The sequence below is a fragment of the Pteronotus mesoamericanus genome, unplaced genomic scaffold (assembly GCF_021234165.1).
Source record: "Pteronotus mesoamericanus isolate MK-2021 breed Mesoamerican mustached bat unplaced genomic scaffold, CSHL_Meso_final contig_182, whole genome shotgun sequence".
Taxonomy (NCBI): domain Eukaryota; kingdom Metazoa; phylum Chordata; class Mammalia; order Chiroptera; family Mormoopidae; genus Pteronotus; species Pteronotus mesoamericanus.
In genome coordinates, this window is record NW_026555078.1 from 25,173,900 (window position 1) to 25,201,558 (window position 27,659).

Sequence of the window (27,659 nt, forward strand, 5' to 3'; positions counted from 1 at the left end):
TAACAAATATTAGTCATATGTGAAATGATTAAGTCCAAGTAGTGACTTAATTACAGGGATTTAATTACAGAAATGGAATGTACCAGATTATTTAGGGAATACTGTTCGAGAGGACGGTGTTCTCATGACTAAGTCCAGTGAATCCTGAATCCTCATGTGATTTCTTTCTGTCAGGAAAGACTGTCTCACAGACGATTTCAAGTTTTCTTCTGGTTCAAGGGGGAGAAGAGTATGGGGATTGAATAGACATCGAGGCTCCCCCAAGATGCCAACTCTGTAAAAAGAATTATTGGTATAGCTGAAGCAGTGAAGCCAGAGACTAAGGTGTATGGCTGTGGTTGCATGTGTGTATGTACATGCAGCTTTTTTTTTTTTTTTTAAGTATTCTCTGTTCCCCTGAACTATTGTGGTCTTAAATATGGGTCAAAAAATGCAGCCCAAAGCCAGATTTTGTTCTAGCCCTTCCCACATTTCCCAAAGAGGATTCTTCTATTGGAAAAACTTCAGCCTTTTCAAGTCTGCTACTCACTCATCCAAATTAGAACTATTTGAAGTCCAGTTTAACATTCTAGCGATCTTTCCTATCTAGATGGGTGAACCAACTGCTGCCTGGAAAGGAAACAGGTGGAAAGGAGGAAGGGGTGGGTAGAAAAATGCTGCTTTCATCTTTGTTCAGCTTCCTGGGAGAGGCATGGTGTCTGAGCCCCGTCCCTCCCGGCAAAACCGAGGAAATGGTACTCGGGGCTCTCTTTTCTCTCTCCTGGGGCCACTTACACTGGCATGGGCACAGAGTCCAGATTTTCCACATGCCCTGGAATCTGGGTCGAGAATTGGGTGCCCACTGGATACTTTTTCTCACAGATATTCTGAGCTTTTTCTCTGAGAGATGGCAGCAGGGTAGACATGACCGGAGAGCGCATGTTAATGGCTGTTTTAATCGCTGGGCGTTTTGCCATCATTCTCCTGCGGGGGAGGGGAGGTGACATTTAGGTCACATCATCTTGTTTTCTGAAAATGTCCTTGAGCTTAGGAAAGTCAAAAAGTCATACCTGAATTGTACAAAAGTCATGCATTTCTTTTCCCCTCCTGATTCTTCATCCTCACGCTTCCTTCGAGGAATATTGAACATATTGGTACGAAAGAGCCTCCCTATTTCTTCCTCAATCTCTGTGAAGTGTTGACGTCGGAAGACAATCCAAGCTACATATGTACAGAAAGTATAAAAGGACTACAACGGAAAACAGACAAGAATCACACCCATAGTTATGATAGGAAAAACTCCCACCTGTCTATATAACACTGCTAAGTAGATATAAACACAGATGATCCAATTTCTCAACATTCCTAAAAAGTTGTGGAAAATTATACATGTACTTACCTTTGCAGGAGGAAAATGAGAGCAAAAATTTAAGTTGTGGCATATAGTTTGTTAGCATCCTTTTAAGAAAGGACATTCACTACAAATAAGTCCCTGACAAATAGGTATTAGTTATTTCTATACTTCATGTTTTGTATCAAAGAGAAAAAGCCCCAAAACATAAGTGACTCACCTCAAAGAATTTCCAGTCTTTTTGTGTGTCAGATATTTTCTCCCTGCAATTATAACAAATCACAACTATAGGTTGAGAGGGAAGTTCAATCTTTTAATGATCTACGCAAAACCTTATCTTCCAAAGGTCACTTTGCAGGCTGTGACCCCCCAGGCTATTTAGGCACACACATGCTATCAAAATGCACTGATAATGAGTTCTAATATCTTTTTCTCCAACCTCTGAGGTTACCCAAATCAAAACCCCTAGAGTGTTCCATCAAAAATTAATCAATATAAATTCAGGCTAAACAAGCCAGCCCAAAAATGTATTCTTTCAAATGCTGCTGGGATGTGAGTGTTGGGGAGATGGGGAGAGTGAACAGATGAGGAAGAGGCAACCCAAGGTGTTAGTAGGTACAGAAACAAAGCAACTAGAGGGTAAGTCTAAAATGAAGACGAGGGAAAAAATCTTAATGATTATGGCTATTGGGTGCAAAAAGAAACAGAAATATATCATTATGCCATGCAAATATAATCTGTGCCATGCAATCAATAGACTGGGCACAGTAGTGTGGTCTTCCTTCTTAATAAGGTATGTAAACTGAGCCTTATCTTTTAAAGGCAGGCATTTGTCCATGAGTCCTTGCAACACAAATTTAATGTTAAGGATAATGTACTGGCACGGGCACATTTAGTGAACTTGGCCTCCACTTCCCAACCTCAGGAAAGCAGGCATGGTCTGGGGAAGGCCTGAGAACTGACAGAGAGGGCTGTGAACTTGCAGTCCTGTGATTAGTCATGGGGGCCAAAGCGCTCCAGGGTTGATTCTGTGCTTGCTTTTGCTTTTGCTTGGGCCTTCCTTGGAGTAACTGACCTAGAACTGGCCCTGGTAGTAGGCTCTCCGGAACCATCCTGAATTCCCAAGGTCTGGTGAAGATGACCCAAACCCTTCAGGACCTTCAGCCTTCTCACAGGGACTGCATGATCTGTATAAGCCCGAACTAGATATCCGTGTTGGGGAACCACTGAAGAGATGGTTTAGCTTTCCCTGAGGTGGGTCCTTCCCTTCCTACAGACTCTTCATTTACACACTGGATTCCTCATAGGCAAGTCTTCAACAAAGAATTAAGAGAATCCCAGTGAACATTTACTAAGTGTGAACTATGTGCCAAGCACTATGCTAAGGTTTTTACACATGCTATAATACTGAGTTCTCATAAGATCTCTATGATGTAATCAGCATTATAGCTGAGGACACTAAAGTTGAGACTGAAGTTCAAAAACATAGTTAATCAGAGGTAGAGTCTGTACTAACACCCAGGCCTGACAGAGGTCCACATTTGTCCTCATAACCAGAATGCAAGGGAAATAAGCCTTTTCTTTAGAATATTTTGCAGAATAGTTAAAAGATATTAAACAACAGAGCCCAGCAGAAACTTTTTGAGACAAACTTCAGCATCCTTCCATGACACCTGAAGCCTTCGTCTGACAGGAGTGCTTATGTGGTATTTCCATCCTTCCACGGACTCTGCCAGATGAAACCGGAGACCGTGCAGACCTGCCAAGCTGAAGCAGAAACCAGCCAAGCTTTGTTTTTGGAATATCAAGTCAGTTTGTGTTCTGGGAGGGTGAGAACCGTATTACATTGGCACAACCCAAACCAGCACTATCTCAGCAAAATTTTGAAATGACAGAGTAATTGCCCAGGAAATACACACATTCTATCCTTTACTTTTCTTTCACGGGCCTCCTCCCCTTCTCCGCAAGTTGCCATAAAACTGGGACTTCTTTCTCCCTTAAAGACCAAAGACAATTGGTGTAGCCCAACACCACAGTATTTAAGTAGAGAATGTAGTATTGATTGTATCCAAACCACCAAAATACCATCAGTCATTCCCGAAGGGATGCAAAGCCTAGGGCCAGGCCCATTATTCTGGACTGGAGAGGAGAAAATGTTGTGTTCTACTTGCCCCCTGCTGCTTTAGGTGAAATCAGGTTGAAATGAAGGTCAAGGCCTGCTTTTTATCAGAGAAGAGAAATTTTAAAGGAATGTGTTTTGGGGAAGGAAAAAGAGGCCTTGGTGCCTGTGACTGGCGTGAGGGTAAGAGAATGGGTTTTAAGGATATTATACACCTGAGCTTTAGGGAACCTTTTCTCCCCATCCTCACCCACACCTCCAGCCTCTTTGGTCTCCCATCAGGTGCCAGCTGCACTGAGAGCACGGGAGTGGGGTATAAACCCTAACATAGAGGTGGGAGTGGAGCCAGAGCTGGCAATAACCCAAGAACAGATCTAATTCCACAGCACATGCAGTGAAGGGGGTTTTCTTATCTGTCCTGGAAAATACAGAGAGCTTTCACTGAACATGTTCATCAAAATTTTGCCAAAGCTTTTGTGACATCAGGATTTCACAGATATATTTAGAAGAGAAAGGCATGTCCTCCTACTTCTCAAGAAACATGAAAGCACTAAATTAACAGCCCCCAAATTGCTGGTTCCCCTGAAATCTTAAACTCTAGAGATGAATAGCATAAGGTGTTCTAGTCCAATATTAAGTGTGTACATATTAGAAAGGAAAAGTCAGAAAATACTCATGAAAATGTTCTCAGGAGAATATCAATTTACTCATATTGGGAGGAAGTGAAATAAAGACATGTAAAAATCAGCAAAAAAACATTGTCCTCATTTTGTGGATAAAGCAACCAAAAGAACAATATAAACTCCATTCAAGGACTTAACACCATGGCCAATTAACCACTTCTACTGGCAAAAACATGCTATAATCTGTTTTCCTCAACATCCTTTGTTCAGCTTTTGACCTGTACGACTTGTGTGAATGGTGGGTGGGTGGTAAGCTCTACACTGATTCTTCTGCAACTGTTAACCAACAGGCAGGAGAAAAGCAGGTGATGGAGCAGAGAATGAGAAAACAAGACCAATATCTACTGGGAATGAGCTAGTACTAAATTGAGGCAAGCACTTACAAACAAAATTAGTTCCTTTAAAAGCCTGAATAGAAATTACATTGTAATAAAAATGTACTGTCAAAAGTGCAGTAATTTATGTGGAGGTTCTATACCCAGGGAACTAAAAGACATGATAAAATCTCTAATTATGATGTAACTATATTTTTATTCCCTAGTTTGTAATGCATATGTTCTTTAAAGATTAAACATTAAATATAGGCAATTAAGCTATTTTTTTGAGCTAGAGCCTGTTGGTGGCAAGTGACCAGCGTCCATGAATCCTCGGCCCTGGCCCCCTGGACTGCCCCGACCCCGTCTGAACTGCCAAAATTCTAACCCCGGCACTACCGCTGTGTTGGACGACCCTGGGAAGATGACTCCCCTGGGTCCCTGTCCTCATCCGCAGGAAGAAGATTCTTAGGGCTTTCTGGAGAATCAACTTTCTATCCTTTGAAAACGCTGAGAATAAAGTCCCTGCATCAATTTTTACTAGAACCAATCACCCATCATGCCTGGTTCCGGCATGGTATTCAGACTGCTCTTAGCCCCAATAATCACCAAGTCCACATCTGTAAGAATGGAAGCCAGTGGGTAGAAGCGCATGACCTCAAGGTATCAACTTTGAGGTCATCAAAGGTATCACATCACAGGTATCAACTGGGCTCCCAAGAATGACCACATCGTCGCTTGCTGGGAAGACCGCAATGCCTGTGCCTGGAGTCAGGAAGTTGGTGTCTAGAAGTCAACCCTGGTGATCCTGAGAATTAACCGTACAGCCACGTTTGTCAAGGCGCCCCTACCAGAGAACACATTTGCTGTGGGAAGTGGAGCATGGCTCATTTCTGCTTGTTACTCTGCATCTGAAAATGACTGGTGGGTAAACAAGCACATGACATCCCACCAGTGTTTTGCAACCGGATCACGTGATGTCAAATGCGGCGTGTTTTCCGCGTACATTAAAGAATGGATGAAAAGCCAGCGGGTCCATGCTGGGATGGCAGGATGCCCTTTGGTCAGCTGATGTCAGGGTTTGGTGGCCGTGGCACTGGTGACTGGGTGCATGGCGTCGGCTTCTTGGCCAGTGGGAGCCACCTGCCCTGGGTCAGCCACACAGCACGGTACCCATTGCCCAGGCCTCAAAGTGTAGGTCTCAGCTCCAAAAACAGTTCCTGCCCCTCCTGAGTGTGTCATTTGTCTCTGAAAATAGCGTTGTAGTTGCTCTAGGGACTTGGAAAAGCTTATATTTAGACCACAGGAATATTTTTTTGATGCTGAACTATCAATCCCCTATTTTAAATAAACCTCTACTGCATTTACTACTACACCCCACCATTAGAGGTATTAAATGAAATAATTCCATAATTTTATACATGTTCCTGTCCTTTGTAGTGAAGCCACATTTGTCCTATTTAATTCCCCATGCACATATGACAGCAGCTAAAAATTCTCCATGGTTGCTCATGGTTTGTAGGTCTGAATTAACAGTATAATGATATATTAGATTTCCCCATTTTCTACTTTTTATCTAAAATAAAGGGAAAGTACAATAATATATTCAAATTGTCCTACAAATTAACACAGCTGCCTAAATTGAACTATTAGCTAACAGGTAATATCATTATGTAATGGCTTGAAAAGTTTGATAAAAAGCATTCCTATGAAAACATAAAAATATGGTATAGAAAGGATACTTTAAGGCAGTGGTTTCTAAACTTTTTTTACTGTAACTCAGAACAAGAAATATATTTAATGTTGAGACCAAAGTACACACACACACACACTGAAACAAGTCTCCTGAAACAATATTTACCCTGATTGTCTATGATGTGTCCTGATTTTTAAATTCTGTTTTCTTCTCTTCATAACCTACTAAGTTGATTTCAAGATCCACTAATGTGTTGTGACCTGTGGTTTGAAAAACACCAATCTGGAAGCATTTTTTTAAGAAACATGAGGTTATAGAATGCTGAATGCACAGATAGTGAGGACTGACTACATTTTTAAATGATACACAATAAAATAATGACTCCAAGGCTGGATGTGTTACCTCTGCCAAGATAGGATAAGACATACAAGAAATTTAGGGGAGAAAACAACTGGGTAGAAACTGAGGAGAGGGAAGAAGGCAAGGAGAGCGTCATACTGGGGTGTAGAGCTGAGTCCTGTCAAGGAGAGAGGAAAGGCAGGAAACTGAATAGGAAGAGTCTCACACTGCAGTGCAGCTCTGTGAAAGTTCTCACCGGGCCAAAGGGAAGCCCTCCAGCCAAAGTCATCCATCCGAGAAACCCCCTGTCTGGAAGGAATGGGCCTGCTTTAGTGTGCCTACCGCATGCAGACATTGGCTGGAGACAGTCCGTGGGAAGCGTGGCCCCAGCACAAACCTGGCGGTGGATTCAGAGTGCAGCAGCTGGGGCCACTGGCCAATTATGCTCCCCGCAGCAGCAGATCTGAGTGGCGCGTTTTCACGGCTACCACACCGGAAGAGAGAGCTAAATTCGTCGACTCCATAAAATAACTGAACATAGCAGCAAAAACGCTGAAGAGCAGAACTGACGTAGTAAAATGAAGAACAAATGTTGCTGGAGATGTGTTAAGAGGGCGCTCCAATCATGGTAACTGACACGAAGTGATTCACAGAGAAAGTGGACATGGGAAGCAGATCTAGTATGTTTACCACCGTGGACTAGAGGGGTGCAAGAGAAGAGACATGGCCAACAATGCCAAAATGCACAGTCCCCTTTGCCCAACCGGGGCATGTCCCAAGAACCCCAGTGGATGCCTGAAATAAAGGCTAGTACCGAAGCCTGAATATACTAGGTTTTTTTCCTATACATACATTCATATCTATGATGAAGTTTAATTTATAAATTAGGCACAGTAAGAGATTAACAATTACCACTAATAAAACTGATTATACTAATACAGTATAAAAATGTTATATGAACGTGGCCTCCCTCAAGATATTGTATTGTACTGTACTCACCCTCCTTCTTGTGACGATGTGAGATGATAAAATGCCTTACTAAGTTGAGAACTTTCCCCTTTTCACTTAAAGGAAGCACTTTACAGCTTCTCTTTGGCATATCAGAAAGTACCAGCATCACTACTCTTGCACTTTGGGGCCATTATTAAGTAATATAAAAGTTACTGAACACCAACACCTCAACAGCCCATCTGGTAACCAAGAGGGCTGCTAATAACTGATGGGCAGAGAGCATATACAGCATGCAGGCAATGGACAAAGGGACGATTCACCTCCCAGGTGGGATGGAGCAGGATGGCGTGAGAGTCATCACAATACAAAGATCAGTGTGCAGTTTAAAACATATGAATTGTTTATTTCTTGAATTTTCCATTTAATATTTTTGGATATGGTTGACCGCAGGTAACAGAAACCTTGGAAAGTAAAACTTCAGATGGGGGGAAACTATTATATAACCAAAAACAAAGAAAATGAGCCTGAACTGAAACTATATCAATATAAATTTCAATAAACATCAAGTTCTATTTGAGAGAAACCTCATATGGACTTCTGTTTTTAAGCTTTACAGATCAATACAGGGCCTTATAAATAGCCAAGAAGAAATGAGAGAACATATGCATGCCCCTTAGACCCTGGAGGATCTTGGAGAAAATCTACTCTAACCAAAGAATGAAGTTAATATCCTACTATAGTCTCTGTCCAATCTGACTTCTCTTTTTGTAGGTATTTCAACAAATTTACCATTTCCTTTCCCCATATTGTTTATTTTATGTCATAAAATTATGATGATTAACTTTATAAACAGAGAGAACCAAAACTATATTTGAACATTTAGGGAATCACTGAGTTGTTTTCACCTGATAAATAGTTAATTTCTATATAAATATTTTTATTCATTAAATATATAAATATATATTTATATATAAATAGTGGTATTTATATATATAAAAATATGACTGTTGTTTGAATTTTTTCCCCTCAAGATAGGTCCATGAAGTACTTATATAACTAAAAAATAAATAAACAAAAACTTCACATTAGTATAAAAAAATTAAATACATGAGTGCCAATCTAACTTACAACACATAAACTTCTTTAAAGATTATTATGTAAAGCTTTAATGGCAGAAATAAAAAATGATATAAATAAATGGAAAATATACCTTACAGCTCTTTAAGAGATTCAATATAGTAAAAATGTCATTATTTTCTAAGCCAGCAATTTTCAACCAGTTGCCATAACATACTGGTATTAGTCAGGAGCCCTGACCTCTTTTCCCTTAGATTGTCCAATGAGAAAATGACAACAACCAACACAACAATAACCCTCTCGTGTGAATGCCCTGTCTTGAACCATAAATACATAGGTCATATAATAGAGATGAATCTCATTGGTCATGTCACATAATAAGATGGTATCTGATTGGTTAATTCGTAGTACCAGAAGTCCTTATATACAAGTATAGATGCCTGGTTTTTTAAAAAAGATTTTATTTATTTTTAGAGAGAGGAGAAGTGAGCGAGGAAAAGAGGGGGAGAAACATTGATGTGCAAGAGAAACATTGATCAGTTGCCTCTCACAGCGCCCCAACTGGGGACCTGGCCTGCAACCCAGGCACATGTCCTGACTGGGAATCAAACTGGCAACTTCTCAATTAGCAGGTCAGTGCTCAATCCACTGTGCCACACTAGCCAGGGCTAGGGACCTGATTTTTTTAAAAATCACTTTAGAGCAAAAAGTGTAAGAAATTACTATTACTACTTTTTTTGGTAAATCAATAAAAATTAAGAACTTCTCGCCAAGAAGCAGGCATAGGTAGATTCGCTTCGCTTGCTTGCACAACCAAAAAGATAACAACCAATTTGAAAACAAAAACCAACCAGAACTGCCAAAAAATCAAACTGTATAGAAGTCCAACAACCAAGGAATTAAAGAAAAACATTCCTCCAGACTGGTAGGAGGAGCGGAGATGGGCAGCTGGGGCAGAGAGGATGCGTGTCAAGGCTGCAGCTGGCCGACCCAGCAGTCCCACATTTGCAGGCAGATAAGCCAGGAGGAACAACCGGGGAGCAAGACAGACTATGCAACCAGGGTTCCAGTGAGGGAAAAGAAAGCCTCAAAACCTCTGGAGGTAAAAACCTGTGGGGTTTGCAGTGGCAAGAGAAACACCCAGTCTCACAGGGGAGTTCATTGGAGGGACCCACAAGTTCCTAGAATATACACAAGCCCACCCACCTGGGAAACAGCACCGGAAAGGACACAATCCACTTGTGGGAGGTGAGGGAAGTGATTGAAAGCAGGGCAAGAGCCAAACAAGTGGCACTGTTCCCTCTCTGACCGCTCCTCCACATACAGTGCCACAATGCAGGGAGACGGGTTGCCTGCCCTGGGGAACACCTAAGGCTCTGCCCCTTACAATGTAACAGCTGCCCTGAGACAAAGGAATATGGCCCAAATGAAAGAACAGCTCAAAACTCCAGAAAAACAACTCAGTGATGAGGAGATAGTCAACCTATCAGATGCAGAGTTCAAAACACTAGTAATCAGGATTGTCACAGAATTGACTTAGTTCAGTTGCAAAATAGAGGAAGAAGTGAAGGCTATGCAAAGTGAAATAAAGAAAAATATACAAGGAATCAACAGTGAAAGGAAGGAAACCAGGACTCAAATCAACGATTTGGAGCAGACGGAAGAAATAAACGTTCAACCAAAACAGAATGAAAAAACAAGAATTCAAAAAAAAGAGGAGAGGCTTAGGAACCTCTGGGACAACTTTAAACATCCCAACATACGAATCATAGGGGTGCCAGAAGGAGGGGAAGAAGAGCAAGAAATTGAAAACGTATCTGAAAAAATAATGAAGGAAAACTTCCCCAATCTCGTGAAGGAACTAGACATGCAAGTCCAAAAGCTCAGAGAGTCCCAAAGAAGTGGGACCCAAGGAGGATTACACCAATACACATCTAAATTATCCAAGATTAAAGATAAGGAGAGAATCTTAAAAGCAGTAAGAGAAAAGAGTTGCCTACAAAGGAGTTCCCGTAAGACTATCAGCTGATTTCTCAAAATAAACCTTGCAGGCAAGAAGGGGCTGGAAAGAAGTATTCAATGTCATGAAGGCAAGGACCTACTTCCAAGATTATTCTGTCTAGCAAAGCTATCATTTAGAATGGAAGGGCAGATAAAGTGCTTCCCAGATAAGGTCAAGTTAAAGGAGTTCATCACCACCAAGCCCTTGTTATATGAAATGTTAAAGAGACTTTTCTAGGAAAAAGAAGATCAAAACTACGAACAGGAGGACAACAAACTCACAACTATCTGAACCTGAAAAAAAAACCCAAAACAAAAACAAACTAAGCAAACAACTAGAACAGGAACAGAATTACAAATATGGAGATCACATGGAGGGTTATCAGCAGGGTGGGGAAGGGGGAGAATGGGGGAAAAGGTACAGGGAATAAGAAGCATAATTGGTAGGCACAAAATAGGCAGGGGGAGGTTAATAATAGTATAGGAAATGTAGAAGCCAAGAACTTAGATGAATGACCCATGGACGTGAACTAAGGGGGGTGGCAAATGCTGGATGGACGGGGTGGGGCATGCAGGGCAGAGGGGGACAAAAGGGAGAAAAAATGGGACAACTGTAATATCATAATCAAGAAAATATACTTAAAAAAATAAACTGTAGCTCAACATAAAAAGAATTATAACATTTTTTGTCAGATCAGCAAAAAAACCTTTTTTTGGTGTGTTGCAGAATTGTAGTAATTAGTTTATGTGTGCCATGAGATGAAAGAGGTTGAAAATCGCTGTCCTAAGCTAATGTATAGGTTTTAATATAATATACAATGAAAGGTTCTTGGTAGATAGATATCTTAGAACTTGATTAATAATGAAATTAATCTCAAACAGGCAAGACTGCCGAATATAAGGTTTCTGAAGGTAACAGGAGTGAGTTCTTGTTTTCAGCGGTTAGGTCACCTTTCCGGTCTGACTCACTGCCTGTGCTCCAGAGTCAAGTCCCCTTGATATCCACCCCTCCTTCCTTCTGCTTTGAGTGCCCAATTGCTGTCTATACCAGTATTGCACCTAAGCCCAGTTGCTGGTTTTCTTACCCGATGATTCTTCCATTAGACTGTATGTTGGTTCCTTGATGGCAGAGACTATTTTCTTTGTACCCTACCCAGCACTTAGCACCAAAACTACCACAAAGCAGGCACTCAATAATGTTTGTTGAATAAAGCAAAGCAAATATAAGCTGCATAGTTCTGTGTTTAAAACAGAAAAACTGGTCAATAGAAATAGGAATTTCCCCAAATGGGTTAAGATATTAGAAAAATTCAACACTTAACAAACAAGAAAAGTTACCGTGGGAAAACATCACTAATAAATATTATTGGAAAGTTGGATATTAGTAAAGAAAAAATATCTTAGATTCATAGCTCATCTGATCTTATAAGTTGTAATAAACTTCAAATGAATCAAGGACTTTAACATTTTCTTTAAAATCTATTTTTAAAAACTAAGAAGAAAGGTGAGGACTTTAACCCAGGAATGAACAGTGAACCTAGGAATGCAAGAAGTTGTATGACTATCAAACAGCATCAGAAACAAGGTGGAAATGTTCAAAAAAATATAGAATTTATAACCTTTCATTATGTGTAAAAACATAAATATCAAAAGGAATTAGAAAATAAATGGCCAATCCTTACCATATAAAACATATATTATGCAAATTCCCAGATTCCACTTGATAAATGGGTAAAACTAGATGTGAAACAGGCAATAAGTTACATGGAAAAAAAAGCACAGATTCCACAGTCTAAGATTTTCAAAGTCAAATAAAATACCTTTAAGCTTTTTACACATCTTTGAGCTATCAAAAATATCAAACTAATAAAACCAGGTATGCTTATTGCTGATGGTGATATGAAATGTTTTAATCTTTTTGGAGAACAATCTGGCAATATGTAACAGGAGCTTTAAAATTTTTCATGCCTGCTAGGTAAACACTCTGGGTAATGAGCTATAAGAAAATAGCCCCAATGAACAAAGTAATTTATATAAAGATATTCAGTGCAGAAAAACTAAAACACACAAATGTACACAAAAGGAATGTGTAAGCAAACTGGTATATTACACAACAGAATAACTACAGCTGCTATTCAAAGTGGTAGGTGAAATATTGTAAACAGAATAATAGGAGAAGGTACATAGAAAATGTAGAACATAAAAAAGTGTACATATACAAATATCTGTACTTTGAAAATGTGGAGACAGAGAAATCATGTATTCGCTTCTTTTCTCATAAAGTTTAAAAAAGAAAACCAAAACATTCTGGCCATGCCCAGTGTGTGGATGGATCTTGAGCCTATGGTGAAACTACTGAGAGAAGGAGATTTTGAGTTAAGGATTGGCACTTTCCCTAATGTGATTCCAAACTCTCCTGTGATGAGATGCTTTCAAATTTTAGATATGATAGTGTATAACTGTCATCCTTAGGTAGAAATTACCTTCCCACAAGCAGGGTCCTCTTAAAACCCCCACCTCACTAGCTTGTACCCACAACTGTTGCTGCTGGAAAACAAGCAGCAAAAGGGCAGGGGAATCACCCAATGTGCCCCCCAGCATGGACCCATCCCTTGTCCTCCCTCACAAGGCACCCAAGTGGCCCTTGTCAGGCAGCAGGAAGCCTTCCTGGTTGAGAGCAAGGTTCCATTAAGCTGATATGTGCTGAGAGAAAAGACATTTAAACCCAAGCAGTAGAGGATTGTTAAAATATCAGCTGAGGTTCTAGGATTCTTCCCAAACTCACTTGGCTCTCTCAAAAGAGGCATCGCATGTGTTTGGGAAAGAGCCTACGCTGAGCCCGATTATTCTGTACGACCAGAAAGGAACCTTTCTCAAGGGCACCGAAAGTCAAATTTAAGAGCCTTAAGGATGTGGATATACAAACAAGGGAAGACAGAATGAAATTCTAAGTGGACACTTACTTTCCGCAGCACATGTGATGCTTATCGGGCATTCCCACGCCCAGGACAAGGATGCAGTACTTCTGCGCCAAGTATTTCTGTGCTGCTTCTAACTTACTTAAAACTAATTCCATCTCTTTTTTCTCTACAAGGCCCCTGAAAAGAAAGAGGATAATTCGATTAATTTTGGCAAATACATATCTTAATTAATGAAAAGTCAGAAGTACAAACTATTGTGAAAGAAATGTAAATGAGTCAACACATCTGACTTATCCTTTCATTTATTTTATTCAAGCTGTGGCAAAGGTCCTCACACTCCTTTGATATTTATCACTGTCATCAGCATCTCAAGTTTATGGCACATTTTCACTTTTTTTTATAGATTCTTTATACTTTATGCCATGTATCCTTAATTTTACATACAGGAAGTCGTAATTATTACCTATCTTGATTTCTGTAGCAGCTAGCAGCCCAATCTCCTGTTGTTCTGCTAAAACAGCCATGAAGACTCCCACCTCAGCTTCCCCAGGGTTCCTGATGTTCCTTCTAAGGGTGAGGGCTCAGCCTTCACCTCTGTTTGCTAAGCAGGCATCTGTGAGCTACTACTCTGAAACTTTGACATCAATTACAATAACCACTTGGTGAAAACACACCCCAGTGCCATCTGAATTGCAAATGAACTTTAAAAGACAGCCTGTTCTTAGGTTACAACATGTCCAAAGCCTAATTTTAGAAGTTTTTGAAGCTTAGAGGAAACAGTATTACCCACACTACATTCCAATGACTGCTATTGAAAAGGTACGCGTCGCTAGCTTTTTTCCTTGACTTAATTTTCAGAAAGATTTAAACCAAATGAAATGCACTCTAAATGACAGGGACAAATTATTGCCCCTTCTGATGTTAAGCAGTAGATTGACCACATGAGGATACGCTGTGAGGAGAGGAAGGCGGGTTTGAAAATAATATAGATAGTTCAAAGCACAAAACATTATTATCACATGTGATGAGAAGGCTTTTCAGTAGCTGAAATAAGATGAGTTTCTGGAACAGATAAATTGGGTTCCAACTTTAAATGCCCAAATTTCTTATCACCCAAACACACATCCCCACAAGCCCCAACGGCCAGCTCCATGCCTGACTCCCTGGTTCCTTCAGCAGTTTCCTCCCTCACCATTCACCCCTACTTTGCCATAGCTGCCAGTAGCTAATATTCTCTTTTTGTTGTAAACAAAACAAACAACAACAATCAAGAAACGCCTTGTGACTTTTTAGGCCAATGGTTCTCAAGTTTAAATTCATATAAGAATCGCCTTGGGTTACTCGCTAAAAATTCAGATCCCCAATGCCACTTCTTCTCAAAGATTCTGGGTCAGTTCGGGGTAGAACCTGGCATTTAAAACAAGCCCAGGTATAATCCTCTGGAAGAAAACTGATAATAATTTTAAGTATCATACAATTGATCATAAACTTTAATCCAAAATCTCCCTTGGAAATATATTCCTCTTAAAAACCATCCAAAAAATTAGGGGAGCATGTAACGCATGAACATATTCAATATAATCATTAATCTTTTGCCTATCAGAAGAATTAGGAACTCTCAAAATATATAAAATTGAAGGAGAAAATGAGTAGTAATACAGACTGTAGTAACACAGCCAGGTACTGTTTAACCTAATATATGACTCCCTGCAAGACTTAAGCCAGGCACCAAAGCCTGTACGCTTAACCACTATACATACTGTCTCTTAACAGGTAAGTCAGTAAGTCAATGATATACATAGGCTTGATGGAATGTTATGTCACCACTGAAAATTATAATTATGAAGACTTTAATAACAAAAAATACTTATGACATAATGTTTAAAACTACATACATTTTTTAAAACTGCATATATAAGTGTGCCGTTGTTCAGAAACTGTATGTCTAAAGGTGGAGTGAAGGTATAATGACCATTGAACCATAGGGATATCTTAAGACTGAAAAAAACAAACAAACAATGCAGGGGGTGGATATAAGGGGGATAATTAGTAATGCAAAAAAATACAATTAAAAAAAGGAAAAAAAGACTGAAAAATGAACCAGCGAAGTCTGTTAACTATTATAGACTTTCTTACAGGGTAAGTTACTTACAAGGGATAAGATTGGAGCGGACAGGCAATACAGTAGTCCAAGGCTACATAGGTAACCTCTGACACCAGACAGCTATTGCAACAAATATTTTATAGTCTAGCTGAACTACTAATGACTGACAAGACACAGGGGCAAAAATGCAGTACAAACCAGGAACCATGTCCCTTGGTGGTCTTTTGATGGATACTTGCTTAGAACTGAGGCCAACACCTAGTTTGATATTTATCTCAGTTGCTATGCCATTCTGACAGTTTACTGACAGGAATATTTATAATTACATGGTGTACATTTACAGGACACAGCTAATCATTAACTAGGGCTCCGGTGCCAGCTAACACTTCTAGTTAGGTCAGAGTTCTCAGCATGGAAACTGAAAGAACAACAAAAGCAGGGATACACAGATGGATGCAGCTTTGTTCGCACCAACATCTGTACACTAGAATTCTTCACTGTACATGGTTGAGCTGTGAAAAAGGGAACGAGTTGATGGGTAGCAAGATGGTGGGCACAGGGCACAGTGCGCAGTCGTGCAGGCACAGGCCCTTGGGTTAGAACGACCTGGATTCTAATTTCGGCTCCATTAATTACAGGTATGTAACCCCCAGCCCATTATGTAACCTCTTGAGCCTGAGTTTCTTCATCTGTAAAATGAGGATAGGGTTTCTTTCTTCTTCTGCAATTAAGGGTTTTAATCATCTAAAGCCATCAACAGTATCTTTGCTGTCCTATATCCCTTTCTGCTCTTCTTTCACAGTTTTTAGGCTTCATTCCCAAGTGCCAAGCACTACATTAAGATAATATGCATTATTACTCTGCGAAGTAGGTACTATTCTTATCCCTATGCTGTACCTCAGCAGTTTGAGTAAAATATTTTTTTTCTTTAAAGTTACTTATATCCACATATTTTCAATGCAATCTATATTTATTTCTATTTTAATAAATAAACAAACAGACTACTGGAAGCCAGAAAATAAAGTTACCATAACTTTTTAGAATCACACCATAGAATCAATAATTTTAAGTCTTGTGTTTTGTTGCTGTTTTATTTTGAAAGGGCTTTTATTAAAGCTGAGGACAGTGAAACAAAGGAAGGGCTTAAAATAGAAGAGGCAATGTCAGAGCAACAGGAGTGAGCCTGGGCAGAGCTGCCTTGGCCACTTGGAAACGTGAGGAAGAACTTAGCCTGCACATGGCTGCATGGGCCCTAAAGAAAAAAAAGTCACAGTGGCAGAAGAAGTGAGTGAGCTGGGCTGCATGGATTCAGGAAACAAGTTACAGAGGCAAAAGAAAGGTCCTTGGAGACAGACTCCGAGGGTTAGCCCAGGGCAAGCTGCCACAGCCCACTGCTCCCCTGGTGGCAAGTTTGTGGGAACCCCTGGAGCTTAGGAGAAAGAATACAAAAATACACGACTGAGGACAGAAGGTGGGGGAAGGCAGGTGAGTGCTCAAGGGAGAGTGCGCCTTGTTTTTCTATATATCATTCTGTAACTGATTCCTTCTAAGAAACCCTACTTTACACCACTGTGTTCTATTAAGTTTTTGTGAATTTTTAAAATAACTTAGAAACCTTTCTTCTGTTATCTATTCCTATAAATTAAGAAATGAAGCAAATCTCTCTGCTAGATTAACAATAATCTTCTGAATAAGGAGAGAAAACACCTACTGAATATAAAATAACGTGTAACCAAAGTCTAATAAGTTTCTTTTTGGGAATAGTAAGACTCCTCAGACCTTCCAAGCCCATAGGTGGCTTGAGCCCTTATGCCTGTTCTCACAGAAACACTTTATGATCTCTGGATGCCCTGCTGTGGAACACAGGCCTGAAATAACACAGGTGATGCATATTATGATGGCTTTACTGGAGCAGCAGTGTTTGAATTGTTTATTTGGTTCTCTATAAAACTGCTCTCTGGATATATTTATCCATTCATAAAATCAAACTGCCTGGTTGTATACAAGGATTTTATCCATAAAATCAAACTGCTTGGTGGTATATAAGGATTTTTTTGGTTGTACACAAGGAATATTTTACAGATTGAAAATATTCTGCAGCAACAGACTAACGACTCCATCAGCATTCCTAACAGCTAAATCATTGGGTTGGTTCCACATGTACTGGTGAGGGTAGCCTGGGCACTTGGAAAGTTCCATGGCTTTTGAAAGGTCACCGAGCCTGAGAGGCATTGTTCTGCTCTGGACTCTGAGTTCCAGATTTTTACCCTGGGTGGATAGCTCTGAGCCACTTCTGTCTAAAGCAGTTCAATTCTTCATATGTAGCCTAAGAAAGGTTGTGGGATTTTACTTTTTCCCCTGTGATATGGAATATTATTTTGGTTAAATCTATCTTTTTTTAATTCGTAGGTTTTAAAAAATATTTTTTAATCCTCATCCAAAGATATGTTTTGATTTGAGAGAGAGAGAGAGAGAGAGAGAGAGAGAAAGAAACATTGATGTGAGAGAGAAATATCCGTCGGTTGCCTCCTGCAAGTGCACCAACTGGGGATCAAACCTGCGACCTAGGTATGCACACCGACCAGAAATCAAACCTGCAGCCTTTTGGTGTACAGGACAGTGCTCCAACAAACAAAGCCAGCTGACCAGGACTAATTCTTAGTTTTTTAATTAGACACTTACAAACCCATTAGCAAGAAAAAGCATGCAAATAATATCTATATCTATCCTGTTCACTATGGTAGCCACGAGCTACCTGTGGCTATTGAACACTTACTGTGGCTAGTCTAAATTGAGATATGTTCTAAGTATAAAATAGGTAGCAAATTTCAAAGACTACAAAAAAACAGTAAAGTATTTCATCAATAACTACCTAATGTTGACTGCATTTTGTAATGATAACATTTTTGGGACATTGGTTAAATAAAATACATTAAAATTAATTTCACTCATATTTGTTTACCTTTTTAAAATATGGCTACTAGAAAAATTTTAATTACATACGCGGCTCTCATTATATTTCTACTGGGCAGTGCTTGTCTATATTATTTGGAATATTTTGTTACCAGAATGTCCATCTGAATTATTCAGCGAGCTTTAAAAACTGGTGAACTCCTTCCAAGTAAAATGTTTTTGTCTACTACAAAAATTTAAAATTTTCCATCACCTCTTCACCCTAGACAAAAGTTAGTTTTAATACTGGTAGTGATGAAACTCTAAAGCACATTACAAAATCCTACTTACACCATATAGCTTTTGGGCTTCTTTTCCAGTGAGATTTTTTCCAAGTAATGAGATAAATAGTACAATAATGCCATGAGGAAATTGTCAAGGTTCTTATTCCTATAGGGAGATGGAAAAAAGAAATTAACACTAACAAATTTCAAACATAAGTTTCTCATAAAAAATATATAAGAACACAGAGCATAATAAGTAGAAATACATGTTAGCATGTCTATCATACAATTAATTTCCCATTTTAAATTCTATTACTATACTGTTTAAGATGTAAGAAAGCTGAGTTTTGTAAATAAAACATTTTGGAAGGTCAGACATTAAATTATCATTTTGATAACTGATAACTTAAATTGATAAGTTTTGATTATTAATTAGGTTTAAATTTTTTTAAGTTTTAGCCCTGGCCCATGTGTCTCCATTGGTTGGAGCATCATCCTGTGAACTGAAAGATCTTGGGTTTGATTCTCAATCAGAGCGCATCCCTAGGCTGTGGGTTCCATCCCCAGGTGGGATGCAACTGATGGATGTCTGTCTCTCTGGCTCTACCCTTCTTTCCTCCCTTCCTTCCCCTCCCCTCTCTCTCTCTCTCCTCTCTCTTTCTCCCTCCCTTCCTCTCTCTCTAAAATCAATAAGCATGCCCTCAGATGAGGATAAAAAAAGTTTTTATTATATAAGTGATATTTTTCCATTGTTTAAGAAATGTACACAAACGTAACAAGTAAAGCGTTTTCTCCTCTCACCCCTCTGTCACCATTCTATTCCCTGGTTGGTAACCACTGTTATGAGTTTGTTATGAGTCCTTCTTAAACTTTCCAAAGCACAGACAATGACATACAAGGCACCCCCCCGACACACACTGACACATATACATATCCAGGAATACATCTTAATTTTTTGTAACAAACAAGATAGTGCTGCATATACAAATGTTTAAAATTTGTTTTTGTGTAGCAAGGACCTCTTTTCAAAATACTATTAATAGATTATCCTCACTCTTTGAAACAGTTGAATAAAATATTCTATACCTCATAATTTACGTGACTAGTCTTCAATTGATGGATATTTAGATCTTTTAAAAACATTAGAGACATGACTGCAGCAATTATTATTATAATCATATTTCTGAGTAACTTTTTAAGTGAAATTGCTAGGACATAGTATATATGTATATTAAAGTTTTGTAAATCTTGCTCTCCAAAAAAACTGCACTGATGTATAATCCTTTCTCATTTGCTTTTATACTAGAAGTCATTGTTTTCTTATTCTATATTCTTACAAGACTTTTGCTGCTTCCTTTATAAACCCAAATAGAAATTCTTACTCTGGCATTCTTTCTTTAACTGCACCTTGAGCGTAGGATAAAGGTGAGCATTGCATTTTTTTTTTCAGGGTATTAATAGCTACCTGTTTTAGGTTGGGTTCTCCTAGAAACTAACTCTGAGACAAAGATCTGAAAGTAAGTAGTATACTGGGAAAGAGACATCAGGAAACATCAGTAGGAGAGTGGGAAAGTGAGACAGGAAAGAGAAGGAAGCCAACAAATAATAAGTTTATTATTATTTTGGACAAATGAAATTCAGTCCTGTAGGGGACTCTGGGAGACAGTGCAGAAAACCTCTCAAAGTTATCTGGATAGATGGACGCTGGGATATTCATCTACCAACTCTCTCTCTGGCACATCACAGACTGCAGGCTGCTTCTGGGGCACTGATTCCATAGAGCAGAGGTACTCAATCCCCAGGCCATGGAGCTGTACCGGTCTGCGGCCTTTTAGACACCAGGCTACAACACAGCAGGAGGTGAGTGGTGGGTGAAGCTTCATCTGTATTTACAGCCACTCCCCATCGCTTCCATTACCACCTGAGCTCTGTCTCCTGTCAGATCAGCTGTGGCATTAGAGTCTCGCAGGAGCGCCAACCCTACTGTGAACTGCACATAAGAAGGATCTAGGTTGCGCGCTCCTTAATCTAATGCCTGATGATCTGAGGTGGAGTTGAGGCGGAGCTGAGGCGGTGATGCTGGCGCTGGGGAGCTGCTGCAAGTACAGATTACCATTAGCAGAGAGGTTTGACTGCACAGAGACCATAATAAATCAATTGCTTGCAGGCTCATATGAAAACCCTATCAGTGAGTGGCAAATGACAATTAAACTGCATCTGGGGGCAGGCTATAAAGCTATTCCCCACCCCCCACACCCCACCCTGGTCCGTGGAAAAACTGTCTTCCACCAAACCGGCCCCTGGTGCCAAAAAGGTTGGGGACCACTGCCCTGGAGCTCCTTGCTCTGTAGTCAGGCTCAGCATGCGCCTGCCATGGAGTGAAGCTTCAGATGGAGAATCTCAGGTGTTTGCCAAAACAGTCTTCAATGAATGTTGAGGGAATTGGAGAGGACTGCCAATAGCCTTGGGGCCCCGACTCTCACTGAGCACTCACGAGTGCAGGTGCCATGTGAAACAGCTTCCATGAACGGCTGTGAGACACCATTACTTCCAATTTTGTATCTGAGGAATCCAGAAGGTCACCAAGAGTCACACACCTAGTACTTTTGGGGCTGCCAAACAGAGCTAATGGAGAAAACTGATCTTCAGTAAATGAGTATAACTTGTAACTATTATATAAATACAGTGCGGCCTTTATGGAACTCTGACAACATGCTCTCCAATCTCCTTGCCCTGGGATTTCACTGTGGGCTCCTGTGACTTCCGGCTTCCTCTCTTTCGGCCTGGGTCACTGAGAGGATGGCTTGCATAGAGCTAGCCCCGTGGCCTTTCTCCAAAAACCAGATTTGTCATCATTTATCAGATAGAGAGGATAAAAGGTCTAAAATGTCTCACAAGCACTGCATACTTCATAAATGTTGTAAAAGAACAGATCCGCTGCATCTCAGTCTCTTGCAGCAAAAACAAAGCAACAACTGAAAAAAAAAGAAAAAAAAAGAAGATGGACAACTGAAAGAGGAACAAAGAGCTGCCTTAGAGATTCACATCAGGTAAGATATAAGGATGAGGAAGCAGTTACTCACATTTAGCATCATGCAGTGTAACTTTGCCCTGCTGGCCTCGTTTTTCTAAGGCTTGAAGTGACTTAGCATCTCTTGAAGCAATTCTTTTATCTGTCAACCTGTTTTAGAATATAACAGTCTCCGGTAGTGCTTTGAAAGGTTTTAGTTGTATTTAATCTATCCCGAGGTGGATGAGGCTTTTACTATAAAATGAGAAGAACCTAAGTCTCATTCTTGGGTTTTGTTTAAGGTAGGATCATTTCAGAATATGTTGTATTAAATGTTATATGTACCATGCTACGTGTGTGAGAAATGTACACCGCCTGACGTAAAGTGTAAAAACCAATTCCATCCAAAATAGATCATTTAAATCATCCATCTATGGTGTAGATACTATTTTCAGATAAAAGTATATAAAAAGCTAAAAATTTGCTAATAGGCAAATTATCACAGGGATACATTTATAGGGACTATTGTACCTCTATAATTATGAAAGAGTATATGCTCTTTACTTGATGGGTATTTGAATTTCAACCTAGGTGAATGGGAATGATATATATTTTTTTGAGTTTGTAAAGGCTTAACCCATTCTTCTGAGAGGTGCTATCATGTTTGGAAAGTTAAGATACCTGTCTGAAGCTGCACCATCAATTTCAGCAAAGTGAACTGCTTTGCCTTTCCTTGCTTTTTCCTTGAGTTCTACTGCAGGTATAAAACTGTAATAGAAATGAGAAAATTAGGAACGTAACCTTTCTCCAGGGAAAATTAATCACATCATGACCATAGCTTATGTAACCTTAGGACTAGGATACATTATGGGAGGAGCCTAAAGAGAATCTGAGACACAGCGTTATCAACTTATGTATTTGCATCCAGAACAACCATCTATAAAAGGACTAAAATTTCAGGTTTTACACTCAGCCTCTCCATACAGGCAGCCTCCAGACTACCATCATACACAAAACATTTCCATCCGAAAATGTTGTAGCAACTTCCTAAGAAACAAACCTCATGATAAGATTGGAAGAAATTTTTGATTTATTGAGTACCTTTTCTCAGTCCCATCCCTATAACTTCTTGCCTTATCAATTTGCCTGAGATAATTTGAGGCTAGAGTGCCCTAAAATAAGAAATTTGAAAGAATACATTTGGGACTATCATGTTGATCAGGTCTATGAACTAAGTCAAATGAACAGAGAACTCTAAAATCAAAATTTTGGGGTTAGAGGACATCTAAAAGATCACCTAGTACGTGGTTGTCACTTTACTGATGGAGAGAACAAAGGCTTAGAGAAGTTGACTCATGTCTCATGGTTTGAAATCTGTGACAGGCAGTGCCTGCCCTTAGCCAATAGTCTGGCATTTACTGCTAAACCTCTAGTTCTTATTCACTACCCTCTGGATATGCCTTTCCTACTTCACACTTGTCCAAGTGGCTTTTCACTTGACCAAAGTCATTCTTTAACCCTCTGGTGAGACGGGTTTCTTTGTGAGTGCCCTGCCATAGCCCTGGAGGCAACCTACACTCTCAGCGCACTTGGCTGCAGTCACTAAAAACATCACTAGTAATGACTGAAAACTGTCCTTTGAAAACTGCACCTCGGGTCGGCTCCCCAACCCCAGCCCGAGCTAGTTCTGTACTCTCCTGCAGCCTCCACAGCCTCCACGCCCCTCAATCCTTCTTCCTTCTTTTCTCTTCCATCTCTTCTTTCTCCCAAAACAAACACACACTTTTCCTACTACAAAACCAACAAAAATCTCCTTTCCTTAGTACTGGACTCCCCAAAGATTACCATCTCTTTCTTTCCTTTTTCACTGGTAAATTTACTTACAGGAGTACTCTATTTTTGCTAGTTTCTCATCTTTATCTCAGATTTCCTCCTCATCTAATTTCTCTCCTTATCTAGTTTCCACCTACTGTCCCCCTGAAACTGCTGCCCACCTGGGCCCTTAGCAATCCCTAACTTGTTAAATTCTAAGAAAGTCCTGTTTTTAGTATTTACCCCACCCTGAGCTCTCTTTAGCATATACTACTGCAGATCACTCTCCATTCCAATCCATCTTCTTAGAATTTTTTTTTTTTTTTTGGCCTTTGAAGGTCCGTGTGTCTCGGGGTTTTTCCTTTGAGCCTTCTAATCATTCTTCCTCTTTGGCTAGCTCTAGAAGGAGTCTTTGACTCTCCATTCTCCAGCAAGCCATCTGCCCCTTGGTTTGCTGCATAATTGTCTTGTCTCCCTAGTTCTAATACCACCCCTCTTGGCTAATGCGGGGGAAGGCTTTCTAGAGCAGAGATGCAGTGTTGTCTCATATGCTTAGTAAAGGCTTGTGGAGCAGAACCAAACAGAACTAGGTCTGAGAGCAGTGACCAAACGCCGGGCCTTCTGCCTCTGTGGCACCCACCTTTACCACTGTCGCCTCTCAACCTCTCTGCCTCTGCCCTGTCTCATTATACATTGAGGTAGCATAAGCCTCTGCAGCACTGTCTCTGAAAAAAAGAGCATGTTCCAGCTCATAAGTCCTCTCTACAAACCTACACTTTAATTTGTGATGGGATATGCTTAGACTGTAAAAGAGAATCAGTACCTATATTTCCATCAAATCCAAACACTAACTCTGACATAAAACACACAAAGTTCGGCTTTCCTCTTCCTTAGCTTGTCCCTAGCAGCTGGACCCCCAAGGTAATTGTGGTACTCTGACCTTTGCTCCATTGAGCTACTTTAACACAAAGCAGCCCCACCACAAAAGAACTGCCCCACCCCATCTATTCTGCATGGTATTCCTTTCCCCATCACTCCTAACTGCCCCCAATTTGTATATACCACAGAGTCTGGAGTTTGGGTTTGTTTGGTTTTTTAATTTTAAAATTGGAAGTATAACTTACAGGTAGTAAAGCAGATAACTCTTAAATAGACAGCTTGATGAATTTTACACTGTGTATATATGTCCATATAACCACCACCCAGATAACAATACAGTCCATTTCCAGAATCTCAGAAGATTCTCTTGTACCTTCTTCCAGCCCTTACCAGTTGATAAATCCCTAAAGCTGACCATTGTTCTGACCTCTATCATCACACCTGTTATTTTTAAACTCATATATAAAGAGAATCATACAGTATTTACATTTTTGTGTCTAGTCTTTTTTTTTTCAACATTATGCCAACTTTACCTTTTAAATCAATCATCCTGTGTATATTCTCCAAAATTAGTGGAAAGCAATCAAGATATTTTCAAAGAATAATTTGGTAATAAACCAAAAGAAACTATAGTTTATGAGTATGAATATTTTATTAATAAGAAAGTCAGTATAAAATTGATATCTGTGAATTATTAGTAGGCTTATATAGGAAATAGTGCCACTTGTGGTGGGTTATTATTAGATTAGTATTGAAAATTAGTTTGAAAAATTCTACAAATTAAGTTACTTTACAAAGAAGGCAAGTAAAAAACTTGGTTCAGTTTTCATTAAAGATTGAAATGACCTTTAAATATATATGAAGATTTAAGAAAATGTTGGCCCTTAAGACTTTATTTCTATATGTTCTTGTGCTTTAAAATGAATTTTGTCTGTCTAATCCCAAAGCTATCTTGCTGTCCTTCTCACTGTCTACCTTACACTCACTGAGTGTGATCTTTCAGGAGCTACTCAACAGAATTTTCTGTTACATATCTGAGAATAAAAACTGAAATCACTGCTTTGGAAATGACAGATCTCTCAAATACTGAAATAAATACTCTATGAAATATAAACTTTTGATTATGACTCTAATGTACTATTTAGCCTTTAAATTATTGATATTTAATTGACATTAAATATAATGTAACTATAAATTACATCTGCTTAGCCAACTCCTTTCCTGGCCTCCAGACCCATTTGTCCAACTGTCTAAAAGACATATCCATGTGAACATGTAATGGGATCCTTAAACACATCACCAGTTTTGCCTTTTTTTTTTCTGTATATGGTGAAGGGCTATCGTCATCCAAACCAGATACACAGGGGTCAACCTAAACACCTGCTTCACACCCAGGCACCACATTCTATCAATTCTATCCAAACATCCTGTCAATTCAATCTTTTAAATATTTCTTAGTCTTGTACCCTTCTCTCTGTTGCTACCAATTTGGACTTGGTCCTGACTCTGTTTTTTTCACCTGTGTAACTATTTGTACTCCTCCTACGACTAACCTGCTAATTAGCCCCCTGCTTCTAGTCTTTCTGTGCTTAAATCTAGTTGGTTGACTGAACAATAAACATTTGGTGAATGTGTACTTTAAAGTTCTGTAGATGGCTCCAGAGTCAGGAATATGAGTAAGATCGTTCCTGCCACTGAAGAGGCTTACATTGGTGGGATTTCAGTGAATATTTATTTTGTTCTCTACACCCTTTGTATTGCTTTAATTTTTTTTTACCACAAACACATGTACTTTTTATAAAAGCTATAACAAATTTTTATTAAAATTTACCTTCTGAATTCAAGAGTTTTGGTTTCATCTTTCCAGTACCACGTGCCTACTCGTAATCCCAACTGCTGTAAAATAAAATGATTGCAGCAAAAATAATTAAAAGTTCAATTTACAATCCACCTGCTACAATAAACATTTAACAATAATTCCCACTAGTTACTCTTTATTCCATAAAGATGTAGACTCTTACAGTATGTTCTTCTTTTAATCTGAAGCTGGATTTTCTCCTTTTCTATGGTTTTAGGTGTGGTTTCAGTAGAAAGGAAGCAAGGGAAGTTACAAAATTTAGCCTGCACTATCTCAAAGCCCATCATAGCAATTGACGAATTAACTGGGGCTCAAACCACAACAAACGATGCCCCGGGCAGCCTTGACCAAGTAGAGGAGTTAGACACTCACCATGGGAGCCTGCTCTAACACTGACCGCCCTTCCGAGGAAGTCAGCAAAGAACAGGTAGCAAAGTGTACCCCCTGCTCTTTGCTACCGACCCACCAGCCTTTTCTCTCCGGAATCGGTCCCGGAGCCGGACTGCTTCCCCCGCGGGAGGGCTCTTTATTTCGGAGGTGGTGAAGTGGAACATCCATCAACACCTAAATATCCGCGCAGGGAGCCAGAATCCTTCTGGCCTTTGCCGAATACACTTCCACGGTTTTGTTTTCGCAGGCACTGAACCCCGGCTCTGTGAGTCCGCTCACCCGGACCGAGGCAGCGGTGGCTCAGCAGGGGAAGAGCGCAGAGGGGAACCGGGCGTCCGGGCGCCGCGGGCCGGGCCAGGGCAGCACGGTGGCCTCCCACCCACCGCCAGGCTTGGGGCGACTCTAGCTGCACTTACTCCTGCCAGGGAGCCCCCTGCGCTGCCAAAGGCCTCCTCCTCAGAAAATTCTCGCGCACCTGATACATGGCCTCACTTAATCCGCCTCACCGCATAGCCTAGGCAACCAGCCACCCGCACGGCGAAACCGCCCCAAGGACTAGCGGGCGCGGGGCGTGTCCTTCTTGCGCCGGGAGCCGGCAGGCGGGCGCGGCTGATGCAGATCCGGGGGGGCGCCAGGGCACCAGTGTTCTACGGGCCACCTAGCGACAGCCTTTGCTGTGGTGGCTAATTCGAGTATCCACAGCAAAGCTGCCCGAGGGTGGGGGTGGGAGTTGGGAGTGTATTCCATGGAGAATTGACTGCTTCACTGTACTGTTCTGTGTTTAATCGGAATAACTAGGTTCACGTCCACAGGAAAATTCGCTTTGTTCCCGGTGGGACTAGGTTGATTGGGGTGGGGCAGGGTTGGGCAGAGAGTAGGCGAGGAAGCTTGGAATTAGGGTTTTCAAATCTTTGTTCTGCATAACAAGGTGACACCAAATCAGGAGTTATGAGGATTTTTAAGGAGCAATATGTGTAAACCACCACCCTTTATAAGTAC

General features: G+C 40.2%; 1 protein-coding gene and 1 pseudogene across 1 annotated transcript; one reads left to right on the forward strand and one right to left on the reverse strand.

Annotated features, from left to right (window-relative positions):
- On the reverse strand, positions 1 to 27,213 carry PPP1R36 (protein phosphatase 1 regulatory subunit 36). Its single transcript, XM_054567444.1, has 11 exons — positions 27,136 to 27,213; positions 26,244 to 26,308; positions 22,403 to 22,489; positions 21,795 to 21,892; positions 21,620 to 21,686; positions 18,779 to 18,877; positions 13,474 to 13,608; positions 1,551 to 1,593; positions 1,050 to 1,228; positions 775 to 963; positions 1 to 274 (listed from the first exon to the last, which is right to left on the reverse strand). The coding sequence occupies exons 1-11, from the start codon at positions 27,142 to 27,144 to the stop codon at positions 88 to 90; spliced, it is 1,158 nt and encodes a 385-aa protein (XP_054423419.1). The 5' UTR covers positions 27,145 to 27,213; the 3' UTR covers positions 1 to 87.
- Positions 5,006 to 7,012, forward strand: LOC129066062 (actin-related protein 2/3 complex subunit 1A-like; annotated as a pseudogene).
- Positions 27,214 to 27,659: the final 446 nt, after the last annotated feature.

What these genes read in the sequence shown, in the direction of transcription:
- PPP1R36 (XM_054567444.1), bottom strand. An exon ending in AAAACTCTTGAATTCAGAAG is followed by an intron (nt 22,490 to 26,243) that starts GTAAATTTTAAT and finishes TTTCTATTACAG; the next exon opens with TTTTATACCTGCAGTAGAAC. An exon ending in GACTCTGTGCCCATGCCAGT is followed by an intron (nt 275 to 774) that starts GTAAGTGGCCCC and finishes TTCTTTTTACAG; the next exon opens with AGTTGGCATCTTGGGGGAGC.